Here is a 24,565-nt window from a genome sequence, read left to right on the forward strand (position 1 = left end):
ATTAGACCAGAACAATGAAAAGATCACCGGGCACAGCAAGCGTGCTACCTACAAGTCCCCACACAACAGAGGATCATGGAATCTGAATTAAGACTTTGAGAATCATGTAGCTTCATCATGTCAGAAGGACAGTAACTTATTTTAACATTTCTTTAAAATCTGAAAATACACAGTGTTCAACACAGTGTTCAAATGGTGACTTTGAAGACCCCCATTTCCAGTATTAATTCAGTTTTGGACTCTGAGTTTCTAGGCAGCACCCATTACAGCAAAAGAAACTGCTGTTAATATCTTCCTTTTGAATATATCAGTGCACAACAACAGAGAAACTACAAGCAGATACCTCCTTGAGTATGTGAAAAGCAAGCCAACTGAATTTCCATGACAATTCATCTTCTTTGGAATGTGTTTTTATTATGTTTCAAATGGTTACCAACTACATGCAGTGCTTCCTCCTTGTAAAAACACTCAGCTCTCATCATGCTTAAAAACAAACACCAAAAAAAGAAAAAAAAAAAAAAAAGGCTTAGCTGATCCCCAGCCTCACTGCTCACATCAGATGCAACTCCTTCAGTGTATTTTAGCATCGTTTAAATGCAATCCTGTCCACACAGTTCAAAACAATAGTAATGAATCAATGACTATCTGTTATACACTGCTGCGGGGTATTATTTGAGCATTACACTGGAATCCAGAAGGACCTAAAAATCCATAGGTAATCAGCTCTGCCAGAACTTTTGTGCTCAGAGGCTTTTCCATTAGAAGTTAAGCATTGCTATGGAATTCCTGAAGAAGTGGGGAAGAACCATCTTCACCCCCACAGCACTACATTGAAAGCCATGCCATACGGCTCCTTTGCTCTCAAATTCAGTGCTCATGAACACACCAGTTTCTAAGAGCTCTTCTCCTGCAGCCTCTCCTGTACAACGTAGCGAATGGCAGCACACAGTGATGTGGGATATCAACCCTGCAGCCTGTCCTGCAGGCTGAGCAACCACACCATGACCAAGCACAGCAACCCTCAGAAGGTCTCACTGTAGCCCACCAGGCAGAGCAGGACAAACACTGTCCTTTTCTTTTTTAACCAAAATACCCTTTCTCCGTAACTTACCAGCCTGCAACCTGGTTTTATAGAAGTTCATGCAAAGCTCTCAGCTCTCTCACACAGTTCTGTTTGCTTGTATGGTTTTTGTCAGCACCTTGGCTGTAGACCTGGTCCACCATCCTCCATGTCCAACTCTCCCACTCTGGCTAACTTTGGGTTGCTGGTGGCTATATCAGCACTCGGACAACTTCATATGGCATACAAAGCTGAAGCATAAAGCCACCCTTAAAGCTCTGCTACAGAGGCTTTCTAGCAAGGCTCCCCATATTCTCCAACTAAGCCATTACACTTTTGGTTTAGCTCCTTAAGAGAAAGGAGCTCACTCCTTGCTCTTCGTCAACATTCAACCCCAACTCTCCATTTTCTTCTTGCCTCTTTCTCTAGATTAACCACCCTGCTTTCATTTCTTTTTGTCTTCCAATTCACCCTGCCTCCATGGGATCTCCAACCCTCTGTACCTCCTAGAAGCAAGGCAGAAGTCTTTATTTACAGCTTCCTTCAGTGTAATCAAAACTCTTGCACTGCCAAAACTATAAGCTCCATTGCTCCACAGGAATCAAATCTACCATCAACTTCCAGAGCTTTCCAGCCTTCCTCACTCCAATTAATCCAAATATTATCACTACAGACTTCTTCTTTTCCCTTGCTCTAAGTCATACTCTCCATCAAAAATGTCCTTTTCTCCTGCTTTCTGCATTTGACACTAATGCCATTCAGACCTCTTTTTCCATTCTTCAACACTTCTGCTTCCAAAAGCTGCAAATCCTCCTCTGCTACTGTCCTTTCTGCTTGGAAAAAACTCTAGCGATAAGCAGTTTTTTCTTCCTTGCTTCCCCAAGATTCTTATCATGAAAGACAATAAATCTTTCAGCACTTTCACTTCTTTAAGCTGTTCACCTATATAAGTGGCATTACAGATTAGATACTATTCAAAATGGGGAAAATATTTTACTTCACACTATGAATGTGTGTACAGAAGTGTTCTGTAAGCATATTTTTGCTATATGATTAACATTACCTCAAGTTTCTTTGACCTTTGCAATAGATTCAAAAATATTACAGCAATAACGTTGGGAACTTAATATGATTTAGCTGCATCAAAAATGTATCCCCCTTTCCTGTTTATTTAAAAAAAGGAAGAAAGATGCAGAAACACACGTCAGACTACATGAACCACAGGACTTTAAATCTAGAATACATTGTAATAAACAACTCTAACACACTTCTGGCCACTTACCAGTAGTGCAGAGTCTATAATTGAGAACACAATAAAATGTTGTTTCTGCTTATTCTCTGCTATAATAAAAGCAATGCCTTCTTCAATCATGACTCCTGATACAGCACTTAGGGCACACAGAAGATGGAAGCTCTGCTTCCTTGGCTGCAGGGGAGATCTGTTGTGTTTTTTTTCTGTATGAGTTACCAGTGTGCTCAAGAGGGAGAAACAGAAAGCAACTCAAAGGACTATTCAGCATCTTAGTTATAAATCCTAGTGGGATGCATATCCCTCAGCCTAGGAAAGGCTGAGGGAGCTGGGTCTCTTTAGTTTGGAAAAGAGGAGACTGAGGGGTGACGTCATTAACATTTATAAATATATAAAGGGTGAGTGTCATGAGGATGGAGCCAGGCTCTTCTCGGTGACAATCAATGGTAAGACAAGGGGTAGTGGGCTCAAACTGGAACACAAGAGGTTCCACTTAAATTTGAGAAGAAACTTCTTCTCAGTGAGGGTAACGGAACACTGGAACAGGCTGCCCAGGGGGGTTGTGGAGTCTCCTTCTCTGGAGACATTCAAAACCCACCTGGATGCCTTCCTGTGTAACCTTATCTAGGTGTTCCTGCTCTGGCAGGGGGATTGGACTAGATGATCTTTTGAGGTCTCTTCCAATTCCTAATATTCTGTGATTCTGTGTATACCTGTTGTGGCCTGTAATTTGGAACCATGCAGCCGTTCTCTCACTTCCCCGCTTCTTCCTTCCCCACTCCGGGAGGGATGGGAAGGAGAATCGCAAGAAAGTAAATCCCATGGGTTGAGATAAGAGCAGTCTAGTAACTAAGGTATAACACAAAACCACTACTGCTACCACCAATAATAATAATGATAAGGGAAATAACTAGGGAACAGAATATAAAACTAAAAAGGCAAAAGGAAAAGAAAACAATAAACACCATTGATGCACAATACAACTGCTCAGCACCCACCAACCGATACTCAGCCTGACCTGAACAGAGATATGGGCCTTCTGCATAACTCCCCACAGTTTCTATACTGGACATGACGTGCTGGGTATGGAATACCCCTTCGGCTAGTTTGGGTCAGGTGTCCTGTCTCTGCTTCCTCCTGCCTTCCTCTGCCCCACCTCCCTGGCAGAGCATGAGACTGAGAAGTCCTTGATCGGAGTAAACATTACTTAGCAACAACTAAAAACATCAGTGTTATCAGCATTGTTTTCAGGCTAAAGTCAAAAACACAGCACTACACCAGCTACTGAGGAGAGAAATAACTGCTCCTGCTGAACCCAGGACAATAACTATAACCTTAGGAATACCCGTCCTTCACTGATGATGCTAAAGAAACCTGAAGAACTTCAGCAATCAGACTACTGTATATTTACAGAAGACTTGTCAGCCACCATCACTCTGAGCAGACTGGGTCACATCTAACAACTTAATGGCCTACCATTGTGAAAGCTCCAAAAAATAAATGCTTGTTAGCAATCAAAACAGTCAAATATCAGAATCACAGACTCATGGGATGGTTTGGGTTGGAAGAGACCCTAGAGCTCATCCAGCTCCAACCCCCTGCCACCGGCACAGACACCTTTCACTAGACCAGATTGCTCAAGTCCCGTCCAAGCTGGCCTTGAACACTGCCAGGGACAGGGCAGCCACAGTTTCTGTGTTTCAGGGCCTCACCACCCTCACAGGGAAGATCTTCCTTATATCTGATCTGAACTTTGCCTGTTTGAACCCATTACCTTTGTTCTATTACTACAGTTCCTGAGGAAGAGATGTGAACAGAGGTGGAAGAGACATTGCTGGGAAGCCCAGGACACGGTATGTTCACCGTGTTTTAACTGTAAGGCCAAGAAAGCTGATACAAGCACCTGCAGTGTTGCTGCATGCAAGGATATGGAGAGATGACTGCAGGCAATTGCATTACTGAATATGTAAGGCAGTCACGGTCAAAGGAATCTAATAGAACGTGTCTTGTTTCCAGTGACTGAAGATCAGCTTCCACTCAAAGCTTTTCTAATCAGAGTGCTGGCAACTGTCTGTGTCCTTCAGTGAAGTGTTTGGCTGCCCACAACCAGAGACCTAATTCTAGGTCTTCAACGAAGAATAAAGATGCCAGTGCTGGCTGGTTATTTGTTTCAGGTTTACTAAAGAGCATGAGTGAGCTTCATAAGCTGTAAACACAGTTAAGAAAATTATTTACGTGATTTGACTAGAGCATGTGTGAGAGACTGATCTGAAATCAGACTCCACTGCCCACTGTCTCAAAGACTGGTAGGAAAAGCTGAGATGGGATTCCACCTATCTTTTGTCTCAGAGATGGGTGGGAGGAGTTGAGGTAAGGCTCTTCCACTGTCCAGTGCCTGAGGGATGAGTGGGAAAGAGCTAAAACTCTTAGCTTTATTTATGTACTCTTAATAAAACTCTTAGTTTTATTAGTAACTCTAAGTTCATTACCTTGAGGATTGGTGTGAGGAACTGCAACCCATTATCCCAAGAATTGCTGCAGACATGTGTGTGCAGACACGTGCAGTTGAAGAGCTGGTTGCAAGACCAGGGAAAGTGGTCCACCAGGAACATGTAATACGTGACATGAAGAGCAGAAGTACTCCCCCCAGCTCTTCACAAAAGGGGAAAAAGGTAATCACCAAGAAAGACATTGCCAGGGAGCCATGGCCATGAGGAGGACTCCAGAAAGACACCTCCACGAGGACATTCCACCAATGACTACTACGGACCCGGAGGGACACCCTCCATGAGACATGGCCATGAGGGCAACTCCACAAGACACACTCCATGGGGTACCTTCAAAGGGACTCCAGAAGGATGCCTACACAAGGACACCACCTCCAACAGAATCTTGGGGGACACTCTGCTCCGATACAAACTATGAACCCTGAAGAACTCCCACCACTGACGGCAACAACAATGCATCCCCGGGACACTGCTGGATCCATGGTGGTGACTATCTCTCTCACTCTCTGCACCCCAAATACTTGATTCATTTTCTACCTTTTTTCTAATCTGTCCTATCATAAATAAATATATTTATTTATTATATTATATTATTATATTATATTATTATTATATTATAATTATAATTTATTATTATAATTTATTATATTATTATATAATTATATATAATTATAATTTATTATTATATTATAATTATTATATTATATTATATTATTTATAAATAAATATATTTATATTAAAATATACTCATTAAAACATATTTCCTTCTTTAGCTTACATAACCAGAACACCCTCTACTTTCCTGGGAAAGAATTGCTCATTTATTTTTTAGCTTCTCTGGGCAGGGCTACCTCATGACTTCACAGCCAAATCACCCTCCAAAATCTGTTTTGGTGCCATTAAAACACTGGAGAGATGAAGAACACTAAAAAGGAACAGCAATTAGCAATTACTCAGGAGCAATTACTCCTTCCAGTGACTCTTCCAGGACAGGGGAGCTGCTGAGCTAGCTAATGACAGCAGTAAAACTCATAATCAGTAATCACTCTGCCAGCCTGTCTCAACAGGCCAGTTAGATAATTCAAAAGAAAGCATCAAAACCACTTGTGCCTGCTCCAGTAACCCCAGGTGTACTGAATATCTTCTTCCAACAACTCATTGCTTCCGTGCAAGTGTCCTGAGAAGACAAAAAAGGAATGATAGCATCTCAAACGCGCAGTCATGAATGCACCTCCAACCCATGTGGGTCAACATCTGGTTTCAACCCACCACCACTGCTACTGCCAGCAGCATCTCAAGATGAGCTGCTGCCTGATGCACTCAATCATCCTCCTTGGGATGCTACTAAAAGCTTCAGCAACAGTAAGCCTCTGTGTCCTCTCAGATAGCTGCAAAAACTTTTGCAACCAGCCCTGCCAAGCAAATCTCCCTTAAAAATAAGGCAGAGATTCAGCCTCAGTTAATTTCCTGAGTTTTGATGGTGGGTTTTTTTGCTTTTAAACTTCCTTTTCATTTTGACAGAAGAAGCCTTCTGCCTGGCCAGAGGACACACAGATAAGCATTTTCCACATCCTTCCTCTTATCTGGATCAAATCCAGAACAGTTGCAATGGAAGCAGAGTTTCCTATTCCCCCAGACAACTTGCAAGTCAGTTCTCTCGATAGGCAATAATCCTGGACTTGCAAAATACACACTATAAAGAACAGATCTGCCTACAAGCCTTCTCCACCTTGTAGAGAATGGCCACAGCATTTTTTCTTTCATCAGCAATCAGAAGAAATGAAGGTAGTAATTTCCACCGTCTTCACAGTATAAAGGAGTAGATCATATTCCACCTTCTTCCCCAACACTTCCAGACTACAGCAGAACTCTATAACACAGAATCTCCCTGGACAAGTATCAACACAAAACTTTAACTATGAAATGGGCTAAAGCTAAGCTTGGCAACAGGGACTGGAGAAAACCCCACTGCTCATCTTCCTCACTACCTTACAACCACCACAACACTTCCTCCTTCATTCCTCTTACACAACACTTTCAAATTAAATTTGCTATTAGATCTGTAAATCACCACAGGAGGCCTGTGCATATCACCTTGTTTCTACATACCTGGACAGCAATGGAGAAACAGCAACTATTTGAACTTCTGCCACATTCTGATGCATCTTTTGAGAGAAAACCCAAGTCCCTCAAGATGGTCATGTTGACTTGTTTTTTTGGTGGGCCAGGAGAAGTCCGATATCTCTGTTCACACACCTTGTGTCACTGTTTCCTACCAGTAACTACAAGGCAATTCAAACCAAAATGAAACACACAAATAGGCATCTTCAGAAGTGTTCAAGGCCAGGTTCAAGCAGCCTGGTTTAGTGGAAGGTGTCCCTGCCCATGGCAGGGGGCTTGAGCTGGATGAGCTTTAATGTCACTTCCAACCCAAAACCAGCCTGTGATTTTTGTCTTCTCGTCTTCAGGAGAAGAATCCCACACATGATCAATCGGCACAGGTGTTTTCATTTTAACACTACAGCTTTCTCCTTTTCCTTTCTTTACCTCACCAGAATTTACCAGCAGCAGAAGAAACAGCTAAGCTAAAAAAAGGCAAGGAAGAGGAACACACACACTGAGATGACACAAAGTGACAGGCAGGGAATCCTCTAACTGCAGGACTCCAGTTATTTACCACGTTAGGCTTTGATTTTTACTTTTTCTTCAACTGAATTAGGTTTCCATTCAAAGTTCAACATCAGACACATCCAGTAATCATCAGCAGCCTTTATTTCCAGTCAAGTAACTAATTGCATCTTCTCCTGTTCAGCAGATGAGAGCATTTAAAAAAAAAAAAAAAGGGAAAGTACTTGAACCAAATTAAAATTTTCACAAGAAACCTGACATCCCCAACCTCCCCTCTTCCTGCACTCTCCAGTTCTCCCTGGAGTCTAACTCACACAAGTGTTTTTGTGTAAAAGGGGGTGTGAGTGAGGTAGAGGACAAAGCACAAGAAAAAAATACACCCTAAATCCATGCAAACTGACAACTCATTCAACAGGTTGTATAAAGCAAAACACAGCTCAAAGCAGAGGTGGCTGAAATGCAGAAGTCTCTAGAAGAAAAAAAATCACCTTCAGCTGCCATGACGCAGGGAGCTGGATTGAAATCTGCCGACCACATGCTTTTGAGCAGCGTCTGGAACCCATTACGGACATGATGCTGCCTCCAGGGTGAGGAGCTTTTCTTTTAAGCTGTTCTTAAAGGTTAGGAAATACAGACAAGAGTTGTGTGTGTGCTTGCAGGGACTGGTTCCTTGCCTAAGCAGAGCACATGGCCTGATTCCATCTCTGTTCTCCCACAGCCAGAACCTCAAGGGGAGCTTGACTGGCCTGTTTGATCACCTGTGACAGTTTGCCCCACAAATCTCCTTCTCTGTCATACCCAAAGAGAGGTAGTAGTGAACCCTCAAATCTCCACTGAAGTAACCCACATTTCCTCATTAATTTTACTACTAAATATTATCCACGTATTTGTTACTATGACCTAAAGAAATTAAATTAGACGTTTCTGATTTTCGGCTGTGGTTGTGCATTGTACATGGAGATTAAGACGTGGGCTCTTAGGTAACCTCCCCTCCTGGCAAGGGAGGCCAGTCCATTATCCCAGGACTAGATGAGACTAGTACCCAGCGCTTCAAAGGAAGATGCAAGAAAGCTCATGAGTAGTAATTGCTAGCTGTTTACCACATCCACCTATGGTTTGCAATCTAACTTTCGCTGTCTAAATTTAAGCAATGGCTTGAGCCCTCAAAACAATCTTTTCTTCATCAGTGCCACAGAACTCTTGCTGAGCTATAGATTTCATAAGTAATTAAACTTTCTACGTCAATTTCTCAGCAACTATTTCCTCTCAGAAATAGGCAGTTTCAATATTAAATAATAAAAGATCAAAGGTACTTTGAGGTAGTAAGATGAGAAACCTATGAAAAAATAAAGCCCATCACTTTCATGAGAGAAAATACAAGACTATAAACTTTACTGCTACTCTTTTTTTATGTTATGCTCCCGCATCCTAAAAGTTAGGGTGGGAAAAGAGATAAAAGCAGAAAGTATGCCCCAAGTATTTTGCAGCAAGAGTTAGGAGCAAGGCAGAAAAAGTAACAAAAGTAACAAAATCCATAACACCACTGTGCTTGGACTAAACAGATTCCTCTGCTTCTTAATGCAGCAGGAACTGACATGGGGTACACCCACAGCAACAGTGTGACCCAGACACACAAGCATCTGTCAGTCAAATCACCTCCGACATAGTGCAGCAGTTTCTGCAGAACTAGCAGGTATTTGAACAAGGTGGAGCAAATCTGTACTGGATCAGAAGCACTGTGGCCACCACAGGCTGGTTCAGTGGACGGATCCACAAAGCTGCATTTACTGCACTGCTGAATTAGAGCTTCATCTGGATGTAATATTTCACTGAAGTCTCAAGAGACAATGCATCTTATCAGCTGCCAGTATTACTGATCAGCTCAAGAGTTTTCCTTATTTTTGTTACCCAGGACAAGAAAACATAACTACAAGCTGTGGTGTGCACTGCGCACCTTCACTCACCTCTTTCAGCTCCTGTGCAACAGAATTAAGGCGTTCATTTTCAGACTGAGTGTTGGCAAGGACATTTCTGAGCTGCTTCAGTTCAGTCTGCAACTCCATAACCTTCTTCATGTAGTACTCTTCCTTGGTAGCAGATTCCTGAATCAAGGTCTCCTCTCTGCTCTCTCCATCTGCTGCTACCTTCTTGTGGTTGGTATGGGCCTGCCCAAAAGCCTAGGACAGTCAGAAAACACACCTTTTATTAGTAAACCTAGAATTTTGTGTAACTTCTATTTTAAAGAATTGAAAATATTTATGCTCCTATTTCTCTGATGCAAAATAATGCAAACTTTTCCTACACCCTCCTCTTCTGGGATCAGATCTTTAAATGCTAATGAGTGGCCACTGGGGCTCTTCAAAGTGACACATAGCACCCAAATAGTGAAGCACAGTATAGTAATAAACCTTATATAGAGACAGACCTTCATATAAACCCTTGTGGGAGAGAATAACAATGGATTCACTTGAGTGTGCTGTTAAATCAAGACTAGTTGTCAGCAAGATGACCAGACACTTCTGCATGTGCAGAAGTCGCATCAAACTCACTTCTGCAGTAACTGGATCACTGAAAACAGATCTCATCATAGCAGCCTGTTCCATTTCTTGGGCTGGGAGCACACTTACTCCCCTGATGCAGCTATACCAAAGAAACGTATCACCATCCTCAGCTGCTCATTGCTGGAGATTCCTGCCCATCATGGGTGAGGTTCACAGGGCGGCTCCATATCCCAAGTTAACAGCGGATGTTCGGCCAGCCAGCTCTGCTGCCTGCTCTCAAGAGACATCACCTCTAACAGCATACCAACAAAGGGACTTAGAGGCAGGCCACAGAGACCTAACCTCTTCCGCAGAGCATGCCTGTATTTGGAACTCTCAGATGCCACAGCAGGTTTTCATAGCCAACATTAAGGTCAGGTGCTAAGCCAGGTCAAGGACAGATCAACATCTCATAAAACTCCTTGTCTAGTCATGCATTACATTTTCAATTAATCATCTTTTGCTAGCTCTTCAGAAACATAGTGTCAGTGCAGAAAAAAAAACCCAAAACCACCACTAACTGCTTTGAAGAGAAGCAAATTTCAGTATATTATTACTTCTGTATATTAGACCAGATGCATTATTAGCACTTATTGAATATACCAGGGCTGACACAGATGATTTAATGGGCTAGCTGTGCCTACATTTAAAGACCCACATACTGCTCCTATCAGGCTACATTTTATTTCAGATAAGCAAGTCAGAGATACAGGAGGCAAATACCCATTGAGGAAATTGTAGCCAGTTTCACTGAGATGATGCAAGGGAAATTAGAAAGCGTCACATTTCAGACAAAGTAAAGCACCATCTGTGCAAGTCCTTGTCAAATGAGTTTCAACAAAACAGCTTAAAAGCTTAACACCTATGATCTCCATAAATGTTAAAGGGATAACAAAAAACATGCAGGCTTCTCAAACACACTATCTCTTTTCCATAAAGAATTAAGATCCGCCTTTCATAGACTTGCATTTATTACAAATCTTAGACACAGAAGAAGGAGACTCTGAGCATCTGTTTGCTCAGTGAAGTGGCACCATTTTCTTGGTCGCAGGATACCAACACAGAGCACATTGAAGCTCAGGATTCAAAGCTACATCTGACCAGACAGTGGAGTCCAACGAAGGAAATCAGTAACACTACTAAGGGAGAAATTCCTGAGAATAATGACTAATTCGCTCTTAAAGGTTTCGATGCACAAAGGCCTTGTGTTTCTTTAATAACTGAAAAGAGAACATCATCATTTTGCACAAGCCACTATTGACAGGGAGAGGCAACACAGAACACAAACAGGCACGGCAGATGAGAATAGGCTTTTTTAATGGTAATTCTATATTCTATCTGCCACAGAGACTAATGCCAGGGGGCAAGAAACCCCATAATCTTCCAGAGTTGGGGACTGCTTTAAGCCTTGAAGCAGAATGCTTGCTATAAATTTGTAAGAGCTATTAATATTTAGTTACCTCTTATTTTTTCATGGGTTTATGCATTTCTGGCCTCCATAAAGTCCTACAACAATAAATTCTGTATTTTAAATCATACCCGTACATGACAATTCTCAGTTTATAAGTTTCTCACATTTTCAGAAAACAGAATGTATTTTTGTTCAGAAACTTGAGGGTGTGTTGTTATTCCATGATCATTCATTGTTTCTCAGAGATTTCCATCACATGCCTCAATTCCCTGGTGAGAGCAAGGTGAAGTTCAGTAAGTTATCACCACTTTTATATTTGAGAAGTTTTTATCATGCTAAATGGACTCTAACACTACACAGAACACAAGAAACCTTAACAGACCATGGTTATCAGGACAGGCAGACTGGAACAATTTCATCGGGTGGATCTATAAGGAAACACTTAAAAAGCACCTCCATTCTAACCAAGCTTCATTATCTCCCTTGTGTGGACTTAGAAACAACTTCAATATGTTCATGATACCAGCCATTTTCATAATTGCAACAGCCTGAGTGGAAGAGGAAATTTAACAAAATCGTGCAAAATTACAGAGTGATGCAACGGCCTCCATGGCCACAGCCAAGGCCTGTTTTAAATCGAACCATTAAAAGGAAAACTGACTTTTTACTGATATGCATGAAACCCATAAACATTGATGTTCTCAGAAGTCCAGCATCTACTCATCCACTTTTGCTTTTTCATTATATAAAACACAGAAACAGAAGTCTAAGTTACTCTGTTCTTCCTCCTCTTCCAAAACCTCTATTTCTCTCTACTATGATACCAAGATAGGGAAGAAAACTGTTCACAGTTATATCAGAAAGATACTCTTTGGGAGTATAATCTCTTCACAAAATATATGAATTTCTAGCAACTCATTTGCACACACCTTGCTGGATGTGAGCATCACTTTCTGCTAACAGCTGCCTCAAAGAATCACAAGATGCTAATATTAAGGGACTATCAAAGTTCCTTTCTTCCAGATGTCCAAAGGTCAGGCCGAAAGCAAAATCAAATAATTTGTGAACTAAAATGCTGTCTTGCTGTTTGTTTAGCCAGATGCGCTTATCAGTACATGGGAAAGCACTTTACACTGCTGGACAAAGGTATGACAAGCTCCCACTGACTTCTTCAGAATGCTGCATAAGACAGATTGGAAGTCCTGTTTTAGTGTTAACACTATCTGAAACTAACCAAAACCAGCCTCCATAATAAACACACCACCTCAAATACGCCAGCCAGCGTGCTCGACATCCTGGTGCAACAGCAGCAAGTGGCCTGCACCAAGTCTTGAGGAATGCACCAAATCACTCAGATGCTGATTATCAGTTATTGTTCATAACCTGCTACAAAAGCTGCAGATCAACTGAAACCTCACAAGTTTTCTCTTGTCAAGCTGCCATCCCCTACCAGCCATACCAGTACTTGTGGTTCTTCGGCCCTCTCTTCCCCAAATACATAAGGGAATGCTGCCCAAAGGCTACTTACGGCACCAAAAGCCAGTGGGAAATTTACCATAACAAGCTGATGAGCTCTTATAAATAAGCAGATAGCTTTTACACAAAACCCATCACAGTGAAAGAGATTTTCTTGTAAAACTCCAAGCAGCAGAGAGGAGCTGTAGGTCTCTGTCGTAATGATGGATATTCACCTCAAAGTTACAACCAGTGTTTCTACAGAGAAAGCCCTCAAGGTGTCTGACACTTGCACCCAAATGGAACTAGTAAGGAAGGAGACTTCAGTACAGATGGTAGGTTGGAATGAGTGCACAGATCCTTCTCCTAGGGAACAGCAAGTACGTGCAAAAGATGTGCACAGTTGATGATCTGCTGTGTCAGGTGGTCGAAGTGCAGAAACAGGTAATAGGTTGTACAGTACCAGAGGGGCCCAGGTGGAGAGGTAAGTGGTTTCAGAACCATGCTCCTGTGGCAGACACCACAGAGAATGAGGCACCTTGGACCCCGGTAACCCACAAAGCAGAACTCTGCTTCACTCCTTCAATACTACACTACTTCAGGACTCCACATCCTCCATAATTACAACCAAAACCAGATACGAAGCTGTAACAGCTGTAGACACCCATGAGCAAGGTCTGCAAGGACAAACTGCCCCAGCAGCACACAGTTGCGCACTGCAAAAAGAAACGTTGAGCGCTCATAGTGGGTGATGATGATGATGGCCTGGCTTCGCGAACGAAGATTTGGGAAGGGCATTACCCACACTCACTACAAGCACGATGACTACGGGCAAGTGGAATAGGCAAAAAGTGACTGGAGAAAAGCTGCATAGGCAATCAGGAAGATTCCACACAAGACTGTCATCTCCTGGATCAAGCTGGAGCGACCAAAGGCCTGAACCGCCCGCAGGCAAGGTTGGACCTGCAGCTTCCAGTGCACCTTGTCACCTGCTGTTTCGACCCTCGCCTGTCGCTACAGGGCTTTGCAAGTGTGAGTAAACCCTTCCAGCCTGCGCAATGGATTTTTTAGGTGAGGCGCAGCGTGCGCAGAACTGCCTCCACCCTTTACACCTGAGGTTTACTGCCACGGCCTAGCTAGCTAGGACGGTGACAGCAAAGTCCTCAGGTCGTAGGTTTTGTAAGAGTGTCCTTCTCTTAGATGGAAGACCTTACAAGGCTAGACGAGCTTCATCAGCCCCAGTTTGAAGATAGTTTTCCTTCTCCTATGAGGATGGCATGTCTTCGCTAACAAAGATTTGGAAAGGGTTTTACCTTTGCATTCTGAATAAGACTGTCATCTCCTGGGTCAATCTCAAGCAACCCATGACACAATAGCACAACATCAAGCATCTAAGCAGGATTCTGACTTAGAGGCATTCAGTCATAAGCCCGCAGATGGTAGCCTCGCGCCAGTGGCTCCTCACACTCTGTTAAGGGGCACTGAGGCACATTGGCTTGACAGGGTCTCATGAGCTGCGCTGCCTTCTAGGAACTAAGGTCCACGATGTTGCCAAGAGGGTGGCCAAGGCTTGTCAAGAACACAGACTATCCATTGCCATTCCTTCATGTAGGCAGAAACTACACTGCAAGTTGGAACCTGGGCAGAATCAGAGATAACTACGGAGCCCTGGGGTGTAAGCGAAAAGTACTGGTGCCCTAGTGAAAAATTTTACCAGTTAGAGAAAAGCCAGAAATAAGTGTATAATGCAAATGAACTTCTGGCTTCGTGGCCAGCGCTGTCATGAGGGCTTTGGCTTTCATGACAACAGGAAATTCTTTGATGACTATAGCTTGTTAAACAGGGATGGGATCTACCTGCCTAGAAGAGACATGGGAATCTTTGTCAGCAGGCTGGCCAGCTTGGCTTTAAACTGAAGGGCTTGGGACACAGGGTCCAACATGCTGATGCCATTGCAACCAACTTTGGAATAGGCCAGGCCAACCAGAGCAGAGGCGAATGTTCCTTTAAATGTACCTCCCAAGATGAGAGCCAGAAGATAAACCACCTGAAGCATATACCAATGCAGGCAGCCTGCGGAACAAACAGAAGGAACTGGAACTCTGCACCAAGTCACAAAACTATATCGTATCATTGTAATAACTGAAACATGGTGGGACAACTCACACAATGGGAGGATTGCGATGGATGGTTATAGGCTCTCCTAGACAGGCAGAGGAGAGGAGAAAGAGGAGTTGCACCCTGTGTTAAGGAGAACCTTGAATGCATGTAAGTCAACTCCAGCAACTGTGGAAGCCCTACTGAATGCCTCTGGGTCAAGATCAGAGGGGTCACCTCCAAGGGGGACCTTGGAGTAGGCATCTGCTATCAACCTCCAAACCAAGACAATAAGGTCAATGAAGCAATATTTGGGTCACCAGAACCTGGCTCTTATGGATGACTTCAGTTACCCAGAAATTTGTTAGAGAAACAACACAGCAGCCCACCTGCCACCCAACAAGTTCCTGGAACATGTAGAGGACTGCTTCCTTGTATACATTAGATGTGCCAACCAGGACTTGCTCCTCACAAACAGAAAAAAAACCTGCTTTGTAATACCTTGGTTAGTGACAGCCCTGGCAGCAGCGATTATACTATTGTGAAGTTGGGCATCCAGCTGAGCATGCTGAAGTTTAGTGCTAAAACAAAGGTTTTAGATTCTAGAAGAGCAAACTTCAGCTCACTCAAAGCTCAACCGGGAGGGATTCCATGGAAAGCTTCCACAGAAGATACAGGAACTAAGAAGTAATGAGAGATTTTCAAGAACACTCTCCTGGAAACACAAAAAACAGTTTATCCCCTTTAAAGGTAAGGGAAGTAGATGGAGAAAGAGATTCCCTTAACTTAACTGTTAGCTTCTGAGTCTGCTCAAAACCAAAAGCGAAGCATATCGGAGATGACAAAGCAAATGAATACCCATTGAGAACTACAAGGTCACTGCCAGGGTGTGCAGAGATGCAGTTAGAAATGCAAAAGCTCAGCTCAAATTGAAATTGGCCTGAGATATCAAAAACTACAAGAAAGGGTTATTCAGGTACATAAACAACAAGCACACAGAAAGAAAATACTGGCCCACTGTCCAGCAAGAGAGGAGAACTGGTCACAAACAACGCTGAAAACGCAGAGGTTCTCAACATTGTCTTCACATCTCTGTCATTACCAGCACTGTTGAGTCCCAGGCCTTAGGAACAAAAATCCAGGTTGATGCAAACAGAGACCCACAATCAGTGAAAGAAGAGTTGGTGTGTGAAATACTACAGAAGTCTGACTCCCCAAAATGATGGGCCCTGACAATATACACCCGAGGATGTTAAGAAAGGTGGCTGATGACATCATGAGGTCACTCTCCATAATCTCTGAGAAACTGTGGAGACAGGGGGACATCCCAAAAAACTAGAAGGTTAACATCACCCCCATCTACTAGAAGAAGGGCTTAAAGGAGGATCCAGGAAATTGTAGGCCCACTAGTCTTACTTCAGTGCCTGGGAAAAGTTATGGAATGAATCAAGAACAAAAACATCAAAAAAAGGTGCTGCAGGGAAGAGCTGTTTCTAAGCAAGAGACCAGCATAGTATCCTCTGCCAACTTCTGCAAAGAGCTGGCATCCCTAAAGGTCTGCTGAGATCTGACACTAGCCCACATGCTGCACAGGGACTCTTAAAGGCTTGGGAAGCTGCCCTGTGCTGCCTCACTGCGCACAATACTTGTACCTAGCGTGCAAGTTTAAGCACATGCTGAACCAGAGCAAGAATTGAAAGGTGAAAAAGCAGCCTGAGAGCTGCTTAAAACAGACCCACTGGCAAGGGAAGAGTCACAACACCACCCTCCCCAAACCCCCCCCATGTCACATAGAAGCAAATAGCAGAAATAGGATCTCTCTCTCTCTTAGTCAAAATGATGGGGAGGTTCCTGTGCCGTGAAAGAATACACACAAGAAATGAGAAATCAACAGAAAACAGTTTCAGTGAAGAAGTTTTGTCAGGTAAGTTGATTACGAATTCATTTGTCATATCAAACAGAACTCAAATGTTCTCCATTTAGACCTAGGGGCAGGGGAAAACAACTGCTTATACATGATTTGAAGGACTAAGAAAAAGGGAGGGAGTTCTTGGAAGGGGGCTTAGAGCTCCACAATACAGATCGATGTCTGGACAGCTCGTGTCATCCCGGCAACAGCTACAATCTGATTCCTTCAGATTTAAAACAAACAAAAAGGGAGAGGGAAAAAAAAACAAACAAAAAAGCAAAACAAAAAAGCCCCAACACCCACCAGAAACAAAAACCCCAAACTTCAGCCTGCAGCAAACATGAAACGCTTCCCCCCTTCTTCTCCCCCCCCCCCCCAAAAAAAAGTGGAACTGGTGTAATTCTCCAGCCTCAACATAAGCCAAAAAAAATCTTTTTAAAGAAAAATACACATTTTTTTTTTCCTCTGGTCAGTTTATCTCACATGCTTTGGTTGCTATAATAGAAACAGTTGAGAATTAACTAAAGAAAAACACAACATACTTTCAATCATGCATCAGAAACCAAGGTCAGATTTTCAACGAGATGCAGATACTTGCTTAACCAGTTCATACACAACCTAGAGTCAAGTACTGGACACCGGTCACCATTTGCAGAGAATGTCACCAAACTTGCTCATGCCCCTTCACACAGAGGACAACAATGGATCATTCTGCCCTTTTTGCAACTAGCCATGTGCGATTTCATCCCACCGCTGCAGTCCACAGCTTGTTCTCACATACTGATTGCTCACTGGTCATGGGTATAGCCATCTCAGGAGCAGCAGGGAGAAAAAAGCATTAAAGCTGTTTGTCAGTGATTTTAATGTTTACTCTGTAATTGCTTGAAATACGCATTTAGGTATATTCATGAAGTGAAAGCATTGCAAACTTGAACACATCCTTCTTGGCCTACAGAAGTCCTACCAAGGATGCATAAGAAACCCCACATATAACAGTAAATTATTTTTAACACCTTTAACTGAAAGCTAGCCAAGGATATTTGCAGCCTCCAAGTGGCTTTAACACTGTGCCCAAGTTGCATCACCTGACTGAGAAACAGCTTCTCAGAAGGAATAAATTTTTGCTATTGGCCACCAGCTCTGTTTCCCTAAAGAAAAACAGTTCAAGAGCAAAGGAAAAAGGGGATAAGGTAAAATTCAAGTAAATCATCCATTTCTCCCCTGCACACAGCTCACGCTTGCTTGTAGTCCTTAGAGCACACAGACCGCCAAAACAGACATTGAGCAGAGTATAAACAACAAGGGTTAGTGTTTTTTGGTCTTGGGGTGGGGTTTTTTTGCATGACAGCATTTATAAAATCCTCAGTTGCTCCACAATCACATACACAGATGTTGTACTAGACAGAGGACATATTCACTGTTGAGAAGCAGGACACCCCTGGCAACCAAGCTGTACACTTCTATCAAGGGACAGCAAGGGAAAAAGATGACCAAAACACAGCGCAGTTTTGTTCCTAATGCTTCACAGACCTAAAAATCAAGCTGCTGTTTCTGAACAAGGATAAAGAAAGCTTGAAAAATACCAACACAAAGTATCACTTAAATTCTGAATCAAGAACATCAGAAAGGGCAAAGTGGCAACAGTCAAGCTTAACGTCATTAGCAGGTGGGCAGACACAGAATGAAGCTCAGCTGAGATCTGAGTCCTGGGCTCTGGAGGCACAGACACCTCGAGACTCCCAACACAAATTCCCAAGACAGAGGCAAAGTGCAAGCAAGTGACCCTGCATCCCAGTTACAAAGGGGAATCATAAGGTAATGTCATGAAGAAAATCAGAAATCCACGCAAAACCTTGCACTTCAAAAATCTTCACTGGTTTACAAATACATGTTTCAGTGGGATTTACCTACAAAAAGCCTCCAAGGAAAAGTGACACTGCATGTGAAAGCATCACAATGGAGAGAGCAAGCAAGAAGCACTACCAGAAGGTAAAAGATGGCCATCCAGCTAGTCTTTGACCTGTACATCAATCAGTCAATCACAGAGTTGTTTAGAAGCGAGGGCTAACACAACCCATCTTGCATAAGGAATAAAGGGAAGAGACATCTATGTTCCACTTTGCGCCTCTTAATAATTTGCTGCCCAAAGCAATAAGCCTCTGGCATTGCCCATCCAGAGCCACAGTTGCCTGAGCTGAAGGGTTCACTAATACTGATTACTAATATTGATTACAAATACAGGACTCCTTTTAAGAAGTCATGGAATGCAGCTGCTTAAGTATCTGTAGACATATGGAACAAAGGGGAAAATGAGATTCTGAGCAGAATGGTGGGAGCAGAGGACAGACACCAGCTTTACAGCTGCAATGCTCCAAGGTGAAGTAGTCAGTAAGAAAACAAGATTGTGCCAAAAGCTGCCAGCACTGTCCCCAAGGTATCGCAAATGGGGAGGGGGGGAATCTAACCCTAAGCCTTCACATACTGATCAGGATCAGGGACTCAGAGCCACACAAATGAACCACCTGAAACTGCTGGGGATGTAACAAACATAAAAGCACTGCCCTTTCAAGATTCATATCATTTTTCAAAATGGTGGGTAACTGGATGCCTTTACTACTAATAGCAGTTTAAAAGTTCCAATTTCCTTTCTCTCATAATGCATAATAGTGCTGAATGCATGGCCCCCATACTCCCCTGCTGACAGTAGAGTGCTACCTCCAGCAGTCCTGGTTTTCCAAAACACCTTCATGGACATGCATTACAACCAACATCCAGTTTACAAATCATGCAGCACCTACAAGCTCCAGCTTGATTTAGACATGACAAAAATTCAGTATTGCAGGTTTCAAGCTTACATACTTTAGAGGCCATGACTTAATTTTCCCCACTTCACAGAGCCTAAACCCAGAGGTGCCAACCTTCCTTTCTTTCCCCAAGCCACTCTATTTGAGACACCTTCTTTGTATGGTAGGTTATTTTGCTATCTTGAGGGGTCAGATTGCTTGATTCACATAAATATGGAGCTAGGAGAAGTTATAGTTACATGGTCTCTGCTTATCACAGATTTCCAGCCAGCATTAATGTTTGGTGAACAAGCTCTGAATTAACAGCATATAAAAACCACAGGTCTCTTGCAGATATTTCTTGCCATTGATATTGAAATTTGAGAATGTTTCTCTGCTTATTCCACAAACCTGGTACAAGAGCAAAAAAGCAAAGAGAGCCTTAAAAAATAAAAATAAAAAAAAAAAAAAAATCAAAGATCAATTCTAAAATCCTGACAGTTATCTGTAACTGAAAATGAACCAGGGAAAATACAACTATCACTGCAATAGAAAAGAGAAATTAATCCTAGCTTCAAGTGAAAGTTTAACCACAAATCCTTCAGCTGAAGGAGAGTCAAGATGTTAGTAATGTATTTGCAGTAAAGCAATTAACATTTTATATCCACCTTGAAAGGAAGTTATGTGCATTTCTGGAGTGACTAGAAAATTGTTTTCATCTAATGCGTAGCGAAAAAAAAGGGGAAAAGTAAGTATTTCAATAAAAATATAAAGAATAAACCATAGTAGGTTGCTACAGGACATTGAATCAAATTACTGGGATGAAAATACCAGCAAGACATTGGCCATTTTGCACATAAACCTCAGGAACAACATAAGAGTACAGAAGCAAACGTCAAAACATTCTGGAAGAGTTGTTTAAGGTCAGGCACTGGTGCTTAAGCTGGTCTCTAGCCGTTAGGGATTGCTACCTTGTGCTGGTAGCATCATTCTGCATCTTCCAAATGCCTTTTTTTCAGATGTTGGTCATTGGCAGAAACAGGCTGGACTGAAGAGATGACAGATCTCATTCAATATGGTGATTCATTCTTTCATCTGTACCCCCTTCCCACACTGAGAGCAGCACCTTGGCTTTTGCTGTCAGTGACCAGCTGCTCTTAAAACTTCACACTCAAGTGCCATGAGAAAACAAAACCAACGAACAAAACCAACCCCAAAACAGGTACACGAGCATGAGAGAAGAAATTCTTTAAATCAAGCCACCCATTCTGCAAACAGGCCCACGGTGACAATGGGCACTGAAGGGCATCACCTGCACAAGTCTCTCCCCCAGCCCCAACCTCTTCCCAGTCTCTCACCCCCTTGTCTGTTCCCCCCAGTTTGGGATCTGGGGGAGTTTAATCTGCTTAGGGCAGTTTTACCTTCAGAATTGCAGACTGTGGCTTTTCTGAACTGCTGTGTGGAAATCCAACTTGCAATTCAGTTTAAATATGCCTCTTGATTTTACTGTGAACAGCATTTCTCATCAGGAGAGCTGGCCAGGCAACAGACAAGCTACAACCACCTTTGCAAACAGTTTTCACGCATTTTGAGCGCCCTGCTCTAGTGGAAGGTGTCCCTGCCTGTGGCAGGGGATTGGAGCTGGATGAGCTTTAAAGTCCCTTCCAACCCAAACCATGTCATGATTCTGTGATTGGGTTACCATGCAATTCTGGTATTCTCCCCTCTCTATGAGAAGATCCCACATTTTCATATTTTGCTCATAGCAACTTAACTTCATGTTAATTATCAATGTCTCATTAGCATTATTATCAATCATGGTATATTAGCATGCTTCAGAAGATGAATTAGCACTAAAAGCCAATTTTTTTTTCTTATTTTTACACTGCCTGAATTCCATTACAAAATTTTAGCACCAGTTCAGCATCTAATTCTTTCTGCTTACCAGATTCAAAATAAAGGATGTTTTCTATGGCTTCAGCAAGCATTGCACATTTTTCATTAATAAAGAAATTCATTATGACCATAATGATCTAAAATAACAATAGTAAAATGCAAAAACACAGTTCTGAAGGGACTGATGCCTCTTTACAGGGAGCAAGGAATTTAATAGGAGGGGTCATATTCCTCTTGTGCATTGCATTCATATGCTTTCATTTTTAATTTTCTTACAACGTGGTTGGCAGTGCATTCTTCACTTACTAGACCAGCGCTTTGACTAACAGTTTCACAGCAAAGTCCTTAAACAAATATACCAGACTTATATCAAAGCCTGAAGCTGTATCAACACAAGCATTTTCACATGCTCCCAGAAAGATCATAATCCTTTGAGAACTGCCTAACCTTGACCAGTTCCACTCAGTTCCCAGGTCCCTCAGCTGGGTGACCAGGGCTGATGTCAGTATTGCCATGATGGATGGGATGGACCAATACAGTGGCCCAAATTGGGGCCAGAAGACACTCACACCTCCTTCCAAAAACAGCCTGCTTAGATGGCCCACTGAGACCAAAGTCCTTAATACCAGCAAGGCTACTGAGCTCCTTCACACTTCCGAATTGCTGAAAGACCTTCAGCTGGAGCCTTGCTTCATTTCAGTGTCCTGGATTCAGCTGTAACGGTTGATTTTTTTTCTCCTTCCTAGTAGATGGTGCAGTGCTGGGTTTGGGCTTTAGCTTGGGAATAACACTGATAACACATTGATGTTTTAGTTGCTGCTCAGTAGTGCTTACCCTGATCAAGGGCTTTCTGAGTCTCATGCTCTGCCAGGGAGGAGGGGAAGCCGGGAGGAAGCAGAGACAGGACACCTGACCCAAACTAGCCAAAGGGATATTCCGTACCACAGCACGCCATGCTCAGTATAGAAACTGGGGGGAGTTACGCTGAAAGCCCAGACTGCAGCTCAGGTCATGCTGGGTATCAGTTAGCAAGTGGTGAGCAATTGCATATGCATCACTTGTGTTCACTGTTTTCTCTTCCTCTTCCCTTTTAGTTTTATATTGTCTCCTCATTTCCCATACCATTATTATTATTCTTGGTGGTAGCAGCAGTGGTTTTGTGTTATACCGTAGTTACTGGAATGTTCTTATCTCAACCCGTGGGATTTACATTGTTTCCATTCTCCTCCCCATCCCGCCCAGGGGGAGGGTGTGGGGGCAGTGGGCAGTAAGCGAGCGGCTGCCTGGTTCTGCATTACTGGCTGGGCTTAAGCCATGACACACAGGCACCAGGGAAGCTGCAGCTGTAACAGAACTGGCATTTTGTGCCATACCAGTACTAGAAGGAAGTGCACTACAGAAGCTAATGCTTTTAAGAGACTGAAATTTGAGAGTCAAAAAGAAAATAAAACCTCCCAAAACCAAAACTGAGGTTTTTTTGATACCACAATAGAAGGTTAAGATGATTTCTGGGTCTTGTGCTGCATGAATTATTCCCATGCAAGCTCCTATATGTTCCCTTCAGAGACAAGAGGGCAGCATGGCAGAGGAGAAGCCAGTAGCACAGTCTCCCTGCCCCAAAGCACCTGCCCCAGTAGATCAGAAGGGAAGCTTTGGCAATGCCAGAGGAAAATGAGCCAGGAAGGACAGCATGGCAGCAGAGTGGTCAAGCTCTGGTGCTCCTTTGCACCCATTCAAGCTGTGCCAGTGTGAGCATCAGACTTTCCCAAGATCTGACAAGGTTTCAAATTCAGCATGAAGAAATGCAAATGCCTTATAAGATCACAGTGTTCTCCCTTCACAGATTACAGGGACGTTTCACAGATGATTTAGAGGGATCGTTTGGTTTGGTTGTTTGGTTTTTTTTGGTAAAAACACACCGAGGCCTATATTTAGAATATATTGCTTCAGTGTACTGCCACTGGGATGAAAAGATTTGATGACAGGAGTCTAATTTAGCCTGTCAGCTTAGTTATCTAGACATTTAACCTTATTAACTTGTGTAGGCCAGAGAGCTAAAGGCAACTGTGCCTAAATCCATAGCTAAGCAGAAACTCTACATCTTGTTACAAGAGCTAGTGGCCAGATGTTGGACACAGCTGGGAAGGGGCTGTAGCCTCCTCTCACATCCTTCAATATATACTCCTTTGATATGACCCACCAAAAAAAGTATATAAATCTGAGGGATAAAACACAGGCAACTGAAAGCAGGGGAAATGGCTCAGAGTAATGCAGGAGCCACTCCACTTAAAATCACCAGCACCTGACTGCTTTTGTTCAAGGCATGAGTGCTCTATTTCCATCACTTTTCCGATTTGGTATGTAGGATCCTCTTCCAGGCTGAACCAAGGGGTCTAGAGGTTTGAAGAGATTACTGAAGTACAGAGTTTGACTTCAGGTTGGAAATTTCTCAAACAGCTAAAAGTCAATATGCTTTCAGATCGAATTCATGTGAAAAGGCGTTAACATGACAGGCCTTGAGTCAGGAGATTGAGAAACCCACACAAGATCCAGCATGAGGAGAATCAACAGCATCAGTTCTTCCCCTCCTGGCCCTACCTTACTTGCCCTTGCAGAGGCAGAGCTGCTTCCCTGCCTGTTCTCTACTTGGCCAGTCACCTGGAAGCTATTCCTATCCATTCCAATTCTTGCCCTTCTGCTCCCTCATTCAGCAATAAAGATTTGGCTCATTAGCAAGCAAAGTGTTATAGTCCTGCCTGACTTACTAAGTGCAGGCAGATCAGACAGCATGAGCTGAGCAAGGGCAGCAGCAGCAGTGAAGGCGCAAGCTTTCCATAAACCACTCATCTCCAGGCACAGAAGTTCAAGCTGACAACTGCTTGGGGGGTGGGGGAAAAAAAATCAAACCAAAAGAACCCCAATACAGAACAACAAAATGCACACAAACCCACAACGCAAAAATCACAGCAAAACCAACAGTGAGAAGATTGTACTGCGAAACAATCTAGCCAGACTTCTTCTGCGATTTGT

The 24,565-nt window shown here is 42.9% G+C and overlaps 1 protein-coding gene across 1 annotated transcript in view; it reads right to left on the reverse strand.

Annotated features, from left to right (window-relative positions):
* Nucleotides 1-24,565, reverse strand: part of BICD2 (BICD cargo adaptor 2) — a gene marked incomplete at its 3' end in the record, with an annotated part of 98,126 nt that overhangs the window by 30,587 nt on the left and 42,974 nt on the right. Inside the window, exon 2 of the mRNA XM_080625708.1 lies at nt 9,409-9,621. Coding sequence (XP_080481834.1) covers nt 9,409-9,621 — 213 coding nt within the window. The remainder of the gene's footprint in view (nt 1-9,408; nt 9,622-24,565) is intronic.

Source organism: Psittacula echo (genome assembly GCF_963264785.1).
Source record: "Psittacula echo genome assembly, chromosome: 9".
In the NCBI taxonomy this organism is placed as follows: Eukaryota; Metazoa; Chordata; class Aves; order Psittaciformes; family Psittacidae; genus Psittacula; species Psittacula echo.